Source organism: Engraulis encrasicolus, chromosome 8 (genome assembly GCF_034702125.1).
Source record: "Engraulis encrasicolus isolate BLACKSEA-1 chromosome 8, IST_EnEncr_1.0, whole genome shotgun sequence".
NCBI lineage: Eukaryota > Metazoa > Chordata > Actinopteri > Clupeiformes > Engraulidae > Engraulis > Engraulis encrasicolus.
Window position 1 is genome coordinate 1687326 of NC_085864.1, and position 11205 is coordinate 1698530.

At 43.6% G+C, this 11205-nt stretch overlaps 1 protein-coding gene across 2 annotated transcripts in view; it reads right to left on the reverse strand.

The window, feature by feature from the left end:
* Nucleotides 1-247: 247 nt before the first annotated feature.
* zgc:153184 (uncharacterized protein LOC751652 homolog) overlaps nucleotides 248-11205 on the reverse strand; it is a 64866-nt gene continuing 53908 nt past the window's right edge. For both annotated transcript variants that reach the window (XM_063204791.1, XM_063204790.1), the window contains exons 6-7: nucleotides 3717-4103; nucleotides 248-1876 (exon numbers count right to left, since the gene is read on the reverse strand). In XM_063204791.1, coding sequence (XP_063060861.1) covers nucleotides 1871-1876; nucleotides 3717-4103 — 393 coding nt within the window. In that variant the 3' untranslated portion in view covers nucleotides 248-1870. The remainder of the gene's footprint in view (nucleotides 1877-3716; nucleotides 4104-11205) is intronic.

Here is an 11205-nt window from a genome sequence, read left to right on the forward strand (position 1 = left end):
GACTGTGACTGCAATGGGCTTAATATTGTTGTTAGAAGAGGCCCTTACCCTTTGCCTTTTAAACCACACGTTGTTTATTTTATTCTCTCTTCATATTCAAAATGAAAACTGGGTTTTAAGTGCAATATTTCAACTGATCCAAATTTCCCCAGTGATATCCCACCCCTCACAAATACATGTCTCTCTAAGTAAATTTACAGTTTATGTTGTCAACTCCAAGCCTTCAACCATAAAAAACACCACAGAATGGTTTTAAAATATAAATCAAGCTCTTTATTCGATTTTGATATTTACAATATAAGATCATAATCTACAGTAGCAGTTGAGAATGTTTGTATGTCCTAACAACAGAGAGAAAGACATGTCCCCCTGTAAGAGTAGCTGAAAACAGTGTAGAAATGACTATCCTCCATGGACAGTACCATGCAAAACCCTGCAGGGAAAACAGGGGTTAATAAGGGATTCTTCCTCTTGACCTATGAGATAGCAGGCTATGTGAACTTTATACTGCATACTCTAGAAGGTCTAATGTTGCAATCAGGTAAAAACTGGCATTGCGCACAGACGGTCTAATGATGATGGGTGGGGAGGCATTTGATTAATTTAATTGAAGCTTCATCAAGCTAGGAAGTCCGATGGTCATGTGCGTGTGTGTGTGTGTGCGTGTGTGTGTGTGTGTGTCTACTGGGCTATATCATACTCTGTATGTTGTGGTACAACACAGCAACTGTACGTATAGCCTACTAAACTGCCTTGTCCTTTTCCCTGCAGGGTTCTGCAGTCTTTTCTTGTAACATTTTTTTGGATTTTGTTTTTTCATTCAAGTCACAGACAAACTCCAAGGCCCTCTTGCAATGTCTGCCAATGACATCTTTTAAATTTGCATAAAAACCCTCTTTGTAACAGACAAAGACATAGCTGGACAAATACCCCTTCTCTCTTCACGCCCACCCCCCAAAAAAGGCATTTGAAAAGTTGTACATAAGCCATTAAGCGAAAACAAAAAAAATGGTGGTCCTCATTATTATCAAACATATTCACTCGTTAGACAATACACATAGGTAGAAGTAGAAAGCTCCAAATTGTGTTTTCCTTCGGACTCCAATAACAATGTAATACAATAAAAGCATTTTTGAACATTAGATTTGTTTTGTTTTTTGTTGTTTTTTTGTGGACAGTAATATATAAAATGCAAGTTTTGGTTACATCTGTTTTATTCCAATTATATGTTTTTTGTGCTTCTTGCAGTTTTTGAACAAGTATCTGGGATTTTCCCCCCCAGCCCACATGTTTTGTGCTGTGAAACACCTGAATGTGTTTCTCTGAAGGCTCCAGTCCCCAACAGACTTCAGCTACGTGATCGATCATACAATAAACCACAAGGTTGGAGATCAATGTGACGAGAAAAAATAGAACATTGACAACAACAACAACAACAGCAACAGCAACAGCAAAAACAAACAGTCTTTCTGGAGTATTCCAAGAACATGGTTAAGTGATCAACCTGACTCAGCTACGGGAGGTGGTAAACCTGCTAATAGACAGCCCACAGACATCATATTAAAAAAGTATTCTAGACTCTTCTATTAGAAGATTTCCCACGACCTCAAGGTTTAACTAAACCTGGTTTACTACTGAGCCAGGATCTTGGAATTACCCCCCGGCAAGATTGAGGCCACCCCATGCCATTCCTTGTCCCATTTTATGTTTGTGGTGAATGGAGGCTTGCTTCTCCTTCTTGTTTTGGTTTCTGCCACACCAGTGTCGATCCACTATCATGAAAGTGGTTTCAGCGATTGCATGTATGGATGGATGGCTTTTTGGCTTGATTGCGATAACTTCCTCAGTGTCCAGTGTTTTTCTTGTGGCTTTAGTTCTGTAAAGGAAAAAAAACAAATAGGAAAATTAATTCTAATCACAAATCATCACAGATCACACCATGTTTTACCACAGCATGAATCGAAAAACATCCCACCACAATTTGAGAACCAGATGTTAACCAACTTCCTATTTAAAAGTAACTTTCACTCTTTTACAAGGGGAAATAGGCCTACTCATTTTACAGGGCCAACAGATTTGAAGCATCATGGTTGAAAAAATTCATGATTTTTCTGTAGTAGATTGTCATCAGTCACAATAACTTTGAACCATTTGGTCATTGATGTTATACAGTCATTTCTTGTTTTCAGCTCAATTTTATTAATGCCCCAATGTGTAAGATTTCCCTTTCCTTTTTAAAAGTTGTGGACAAGCACTCAAAAAAGCCAACCGGTTTACGCCCAACTCCTGTCTTGGCAGACCTGCACTGGATGCCTGTCTCATACAGAATTGACTTTAAGATTCTGCTGACGGTATTTAAAGCATTAAATGGACTTGCCCCCAGTTACATCTCTGACATGCTCTCTTTTTATGCCCCTGCTCGAGCTCTCAGGTCCACTGATGCCAAGCTGCTAAGGACTCCCACCCCCCGCAAAAAAAGATTGGCGACGCCGCGTTCGTGTGCTATGCGCCCAAGAGATGGAATGCCCTCCCCATCGAGATTCGATCAGCCAGCTCCGTCGACTCCTTCAAGAAGCAGCTGAAGACCCACTCTTGCCCACTCCTAACTGCCAAGGAATCACAGCGTCCCAGCTGCCGCAGCGTCCTTACTGTTCACAACCAGCCCTGGCAGGTGGCTCCCCTAGGTGGCCGCTGGTCTCTGCCTGAGATTTCTTCCTGGCTATAGGGTTTTTTTCTCAGACCTCATTGAGCTTTTCCCCCCTACAAACTATGAATCAAGCGACAAGGGAGTTCACCCCTGATGCCACCAGGGGCCGCATCTGAGCACCCAAATTCAGTGTGACTATCTATGACTTATGCTAGACCCAGCCACTATGGACCTTATGCCTCTAAGAATCCTGGTCCCTACCTATGTGGACCTTATGACTCTACAATCTCTATCTATCTCTTCTTCCTCTGCCTTCTTGCTATCTGCCTCTCCTCTCTACCTATCCTTTTATATCCATCTCTAACAATGATGTTTTTTTCCCCATTTGTTAAGCACTTTCAGTTGTATGCCTTGTATGATACAGTGCTATACAAATACAATTATTATTATTATTATTATTATTATTATTATAATTATTATAATTATTATTACATTATTATTATTAACAATTGGACATACAAATAGACCGGTAACATACTACGGTATGTACACAGAAAAAAATGTAGTCAATTTAAAGTCTTCCCAATTGTATTTGATTCAAAAATGATGGCTCAGTGTTGAATTAACACTGCATTTTTAACTGTTTAATGGTGTGTAGAGTCATGCGCATGTAACTACAAGCAGCACATTCCTCCTCTTCCCAATTTGCTCCTCTACCCACAAGACACTGTAACCGAGGTCTTCCACTTGGGCCTCAAACACGTGACCTGCCAGTCACAGCTACAGTTCGACAGTTCAGTACGGTAGCCTACCACTGAGGTAAAGGTCTAGGCCGATATCGTCTATAGTAGATATGAAGACTCGATACTGCATTGACCACTCCCTTATAGTAGAAGGAATGGCTGAAGTTGCCGCCATCTTTCAACAGCATATTGCTGATATCCAGGTGTGCCAAGTCAATACGCACTATAAACTGTAGGTGGCGGTAACATCTGTCAGAAATATCACAACGCTGCCCTAAGATGCTAACGTTCTAGGGCACAAGTCTACTAGTAGTTGGCACCAGTACCTTTGCACTGCTATCGCCTCCTTCAGGAGTGGAGCTGTTCTCTATCGTCAGAGCAGCTCCAGGCTTCTCCTCCTGCTGGTTCTCCTCAGCACCTCCTGCCCCCTGAGTCTCCTGGGCCTTGCTCTCCTCCCAGGCAGACTTCTTCTCCTCCTCTTTGCCTTTCATGTCTTTCTCTGCCTCCTTCTTCTCTTCCTCCTCCGCATGTTCTTCTGAGGTTTCCTTGACGACTGAGGGCTGTGGGGAGGTGCGTCCCTCTGTGGGCGCGTCAAACACGTCAGCTGCGTCACCATTGGGCTCGTCCGTAGGGGAGAAGTCTGGGCCCTCGCTCGCAGACTTACGGTGCTGACGCGTAGGGGGCCGCCGCTTGAAGGACAGACGTGCTCTACACTGGAGAGAGAGAGAGGGAGAGAGAAAGAGAGGGAGAGAGAGAGAGTTAATAAGCCTGCATGTCAAAGTCTATTTACAGAGGGAGTTGGTTATCATGTTGTGTGTGTGTGTGTGTGCGTGTGCGTGTGCGTGTGCGTGTGTGTGTGTGTGTGTGTGTGTGTGTGTGTGTGTGTGTGTGCGCGTGTGTGCGTGCGTGCGTGCGTGCGTGTGTGTATCCACATAGGCCAATTGAATGTATGTGTACTATTTTAAGTTTTTTGTGAATTGCGAATTACAACTGTAATACCATTGATACAACTCAGACAAGTATTTTAAGCCTCCAATGAACTTGTAACTTACGTACGGTGACCCATTGTAAAAAGCTTACCGAGATTACAGCATCCGCAAATTGAACTGACAGTGTAGCCAGCTTGACCATGTACCACTGGTCTCCAAAGCTTAAACAGATTAAACAAGTGTCTGCCAACCATCAACCCCAACACACAAAACACTTGGGCCTGCAAGCCTTGGTCTCACATAATCAAATAGTTTTGATCTAACAAAAGATTTTCATGATGTTAATCATTTAGATTAATCATTATACGCATCACCAATTCAACAAAGTAGGCTATGATGATTCCCAGACATGACTTAAAATTTCCCACATACAACTCCATTAATTCTGAACTCCTTGCGAGTCTCCTAAAGGAGCATAGCAGCTCATAGGCATGCAGTTTAGAACCTTAACATCATATTGATTCTGAAAGAAGCTCCTTATGAACCGTCTCCTCCTTATCTATCATTACATTACATTACACTTTACACTTAACCATGTAAAGCGACCTTGGGTGTTTTGAAAGGCGCTACATCTAAGAAAAGTATTATTATTACTATTTAGTTGATGCTTTTATCCAAAGTGACTTACAGACAGTGTTGGGTGTAACGCGTTACAGTAGTGTAACTACTTTTTTCGTAAAATAGTAGTGTAACGCGTTACTACTGGGAAATTAGGTAACGTAACGCCGTTCTTTGTTAAATATGGCAAAACGTTACTTTTTTTTTGGTCCGATCGCGCTGTCGGCTCTTAATTTGAAATCGCGCCACAGACGCAATGGGGCACCTAAGTCACGCCCTTCTACTTCCGATACATGGGGCAGGAGCTCGCAAAATTTTGAATGCGAGTCAATGGTAACCTGATTCACATCATCTGGCTGCGTTCGGCTACGTCACGCGGGGGCGTTCCCATGCCTCACTACCCCATCTGAATAGCAGTGAGACCGCTGGAGTTGGAAAATGTGTACAGCCAATCATGAATCGCGGGTGGGATTTTGAATGGATGGGCGGAGTTATGGGCGGATGTGATGTAAAGCATTAGCGACAGCAGTGTAGTCTTCACTTCACAACAAACATCGCAGCGCGCTGTAGTACTAGTACTCCGTGCGCTGAACTGGATTCTGCTATTTCCACGGTATTGTCTTGTATTCCACATGTTCAGTCATTGAAAGACGAACAAATGACAGCGCTAAAGGCGTTTGTTGGCGGCGAGGATGTGTTTGCGCTTCTTCCGACCGGATTTGGCAAAAGTTTGATTTATCAGCTGGCTCCACTGGTCGCTAAAGCAATGGGGAAAGTGCAGGATCCCATCGTCATTGTGGTGTCCCCCCTGGTTGCGTTAATGGAGGAACAAATCAGAGAGGCTGGAAAACTGGGTCTAATGGCAGTGGAACTGGGAGGAAGAAACGACAACGACATCCTTCAGGGACGTTGCCAGCTGGTCTTCGGTAGCCCCGAGTCGTGGCTGAAGGACAAATGGCTGACCATGCTATCCTCAGACCTCTACCAGAAGAACCTACTGGGCATCGTTGTCGATGAGGTTCACGTCACCTATAAATGGTAAGTTTAAGCATCTACTGTTGAAAAACCTGATGCATTTTTTCATTTATGAAGCACAGGCATGTGCGTTGCGTTAGTGGTCGTGAGTTCACATTCTGGCCTTCTAGGTTTACCGTAGTTTACTCATTGTAATCTTAACTTGAAGAGGTATCGTCACAGTCTTGGTCATAACATTGTATTATGTCTCTGTTAGTTTCGTCATGTTTTCCCCCTGTGATGTTCAAAAAACTCCTTTAACTCTGCTGTACACATTGTCCGTGTAAATATTACATTGTGGTGTTGGTTCTCCCCTCCCCCAACTGTGCCCGATGCATACTGTAGTGTACAGACATTTGCTTTGCGTTTGTTTGTGACTGTGAGTTGGCATTCTGGTCTTCTAGATTACCGTAATTTACTCTTGGTAATCTTGACTAGGAGAGGTGTTGTCATAGTCTTGGTCATTACATTTCCTCATTCCTCTGAAGCTCACACAGAGTGGGTAAAAAATGATGAAACTAACGAAGAGCTCCATTAACTCGGCTGTAAACATTGTCCGTGTAAACACCTATCATAGGTGTGGATTCTCCCCTCCCCCAACTGTGCCCAATGCATAGGCCTACTGACTGCAGTGGGGGGTTGTCCAAACACACACACACACACTGTCATGGCCCTTACTTACTGTAAATAATGCACAATTTTAGTGTTTGCTGTATTGTGTTGAAAAAGACTAAGAACTCTTTTCTCTTCAGCAGGGGTGAAGGTGCTAAAGGCCTTCCTGCCTTCAGACAGGTATTTTCTCAGTTGGGACAACTACGCTCCATTGTCAAAGAAGGTGAGTAACTCTTGTAAATATGCACACCAATTGTTATTAGGAGGCAAACATTGTGGTGGCCTTGGTTAGTGTACTGACCCTGTTAACTTTATGCGTCATGTCTTCCAGGCACGCCTGTCATGGCTTTGACGGCATCTGCAGACATTGCCAACAGAAGACGGGTCACAGAGCTGTTGCATATGGAGAGTGCCGTTCGAGTGACGGGAACGTTAGGCTTGGGCTGAAGCGAATTGACAGTCATGACCTGCACTGCATGGACTGGGTGGTGACAGAGGTCAGGGAGAAAGGACTTTCAATGTCTCCCATCATCATTTACTGCAGATCCCTGATGGCAGTAGGAAGAGTCTTCTGCCGTCTCAAAGCTGAACTTGGGGAAGACGCGTGGGTAAACCGGGACCCTGAACGAAGGGCTGAAAACATGCTCATAGGGATGTTCCACAGCAAGACACTGCCACAATATAAACAGAGAGTACTTGCATCCTTCACTGGTGAGGGCAGCTGCAGGGTCGTTGTGGCTACCACTGCACTGGGAATGGGCCTTCATTTCCCCAATGTCTCTCATGTTATTATGTACGGGGCACCAGAGGATGCGGAAACAATAGTGCAACACGCTGGCCGGGCTGGGAGAAACGTATTACCCTCCCATGCTGTTTTGTATGCCCTCAAAGGTTCCTCAAGGGTTGACAAGACTGTTAAAGCTGTCATTCATGCAGGAACCCAGGGATGTTTCAGAAAAGCTCTCTATCGCAACTTTGAAGAGCAGACCACAGACATTGAGCCAGGTCATCTGTGTTGCACATACTGCCACTCTACCTGTACATGTTCATCTGGTGTGTGTGTTGAGCCTGTTCCCAAACATGAATGTGTAGAGCCTGAGGTGTGTGCTAACCCACTGAAGTCTAGAGAGGTGTCTGAGGACGACAGGGGTGTGAGCCGTACCTGCTTACAGCAGTACATGTGCAGTTTAACACCAGACAAGCCACTTGTTACCAACAGGACTTTCTGCACAGGGTTTGGACCAGAGCTTATTGAAGCAGCAGTGGAGCATAGTCCATACATCTTTGATATTGCATACATTACCAACAACCTTCCTGTTTTCAGAGTGAGGCATGCACAGGAAATCCTTCTTGTCATGAGTGAGGTTTTTGGTGATTTTGAATATACAGAGCCTACTCTGCCTGACGAGAGTTTTACAGAGCCAGACATAGATTTCCCTGGATATTTTGATGACAAGGATGAGTGGTATGACAGTGTAACACCTCAGAGTAGTAGTGGCTCGGAGACAAACTAATATCCCTTGGCAGCAAGCTTGCCTATACTGTTGTAAATATGTATATAAATGCCTTTCTGCACCCATTATTATTAAGTAAATTGTATGCATGTGTGTAGAAAAACTTTGAATAAAATTTTACATCTGAAAAACAAAATTGCCATGAGTTTGTTTGTTTTTTTTTGAAGCAATGACAAGAATGTAATGAAGGAAGAAATATTGTAGACAGTTTCTTGAACATACTGGTAAATGTATTCCAAGTCTCATAAAACATGCATTAAGTGATTTGTTATACATTTACAGGGAAAAAAATAAATAAAACTGTACAGTCATTGGCATTAAATTTACATTGGTGAAATTAGTTATTTACATACATTATTTACATACACTTTATCCACTCACTTTAAATAGGATTGTCTTGCCACTCTCTCAATTTAGCATTTATCCAGCCCCTGAGGTTCCGGCTGTTAAGTTTTGCCAAAAGGTCCCGACTAAATCGGGGGAATGATGAAAACTCTCTCCCTGGGTGGTCCTTAAACAACTCAGCCTCTCTGAAAACTTCCACCAAAACCAGGACATCCTTAGTTTCATTCACAGCATGATGCACACCAGTGGACCTTGACACTTCCAGTTCTCTGTCTGCGTTATGCATCATTTTCTGCAGGATCCCGAGGGACTTGCTCACCCTTTCTGCAGTGTTTTTGGTGAGGTTGGGACCACTGCGTTTTAAAAACGACTTAAGAAAGCCGTTCAAATGCTCCATGTGTAAATCTAAGGAGATGTTCCTCCCTAATCCCCCTTTCCCATTCCAGAACCGGTTCCATTTCAGGCTGTGGGCTAAGCGAGGCGACAGGGTGAAATTCACCTGCAATGTTAAGAGCAGTGTGCTGTAGGCATACTGCGTATGCCCATAGGCCTTGTAAAGCAGTAAGGCTACAGTATAGAGTCGCATCAACCTCTCTCCATCTCCCTCCTTGACTGCATCCTGCATATTGGCCAAAAAGAACCCAAAACACAGCCTGGCTTCAGTGTGTTCTTTTTTGTGGTCTGCTATTTCTGCTCTGTCAGCATCTGCAATCAATTCTGGTGACACAGTTAAACCATGGTCTTTCTTCTCGTGATTCTCCCTGGCCTTTGGGTACTTGTATTCTCTGTTGCACCCTGTGGCCCGGAATCTGACCTTATTCAGTGTGGGTTGTGTGTGATGTTCACCAGCTGGGTCGGTGACACCACTCACTAGATCTGTAATGTACTGGAAAGTCAGATGTTTGTCCACCACTTCGCCCACAACCGAATGTTCCTCTTGTGCTCTTCAGAGCTTGTCATTATGTGGTCAGGTACAAGGCCATCTGGGACATCTGCTGACACATTAAAAAAAGATAGACAGTGCAACAGGTGCAGTATGGTTAGCTGTAATCTTTAAAATTAATCTAAATGTGTGCATTCTCATGGCATCAGCTTTAACTGGGGCTATACATTTGTCATGTAGGTCTTTGTTTTGAATTTGAAATACCACAGGTAATCCTTTTAACTTCTAATAACCATGTAAAAATAACATGGAAAGGTTAGAAAAATATGGTGATTAACAGTTTATGAGTGATACAATAGAAATGGTAGGCCTAGGCCTGTTTATATTACAGTGAGATGAGAAGCTGTCAATACAAGAAACTTCTGGTGATTCACACTAGTTTTGTCAAAATTAAACTTTAGGAAGGCCTGTTGATAAACAAAGTAAAATGTTTAAAAAATATATTTTATTATTAATATTTTTTTCTGAGGGGATTGCTTCTTTGGGCCAGTTCAAATGGTGATGTGCAGAGAGGTGGAGGGCCGGTCAAAGAGACATGGCGGGCCTCATCCGGCCCCCGGGCCTTAGTTTGGGGACCCCTGTTTTAGATGTACCTGACACTGTCCGTAGCCCAAAGTGCTCCATAGCTGCCGCCAGGAAGAGAGCTGTCGTGTCCTTCCTCACAAAGGCCTTGTACGCATTGAATGCAGCATGTGGACCCGGCTTCGCATTGCTGCATCTGTGAGAAGATGACTTGTTGATAAAGATGGTAATATTTTGTAACACACGCGCGCGCGCGCGCACACGCGCGCACACACACACACACACACACACACACACACACACACACACACACACACACACACACACACACACACACACACACACACACACACACACACACAGGGCCATGCAAAAAAAAAAACACACACACACACACATGCGCACGCATGCACGTACAGACACCCTAGGGAGACATAAAACACGCACACATGGACACACACGCACTCCTCGCAGGCAGACAGACAGACAGACACAGACACACAACCTGTCTGAGCCAATGCATCCACGCACCTGCGCACACACTCACATGCCTAGGCTACAGAACAAAAAGTTACAAAAAAAAACATAATTCATGGTGGCTGGATAGCATCCCCCTTCATAGGGCAGAGCGGAGTTGTGATGTACAACCAAAAACCAGCATCCCCCTTCATAGGGCAGAGCGGAGTTGTGATGAATAACCAAGCCTTAATTCATGGTGCCTGGGGTTCAACACGGTTAAAGACCTGAATAGAGTTGCAATGCAGTTTTGTTAAAATTGCAGTCATTATACACATAACATCAAAAAATCACATTACAAGTAGCTGACAGTTTTGTCCAAAACAAATGTCAATTGTTTTATTTACATTTTATGTACAGCTATTCTATGTGCATGGTAATTGGAGCAGTGTGGGATTAGGTGCCTTGCTCGGCCATGGAGTTAAAAACGGGATTGGAAGGGTGGGATATCAACTGGAACCCTTTCATATAAATCCCATCTCCTTAAACACTAGGGCATGACCGCCCACATTATTGATATTACATACCAGAGTAAAGAAAGAATACCAAAGACAATATAATGCTACAATGCTAAACCTGACAGTCTGTACACACCTCAACTTGTCCATATTGGCAAGAAGAGTCCCATGATCCTTTGCCGAACCGTCTTTGAAGAAGACACGATGATAGATCTAAAATGAAATGAAATTCATGTCACAATCACAATACACTACTAACAAAGTCAGTTGGAGAGGAATGGTAACAGTACGTCACATGGTGCAATTAATGGAAAAGTGGTAAATATGATCACAGCAAATGCTGT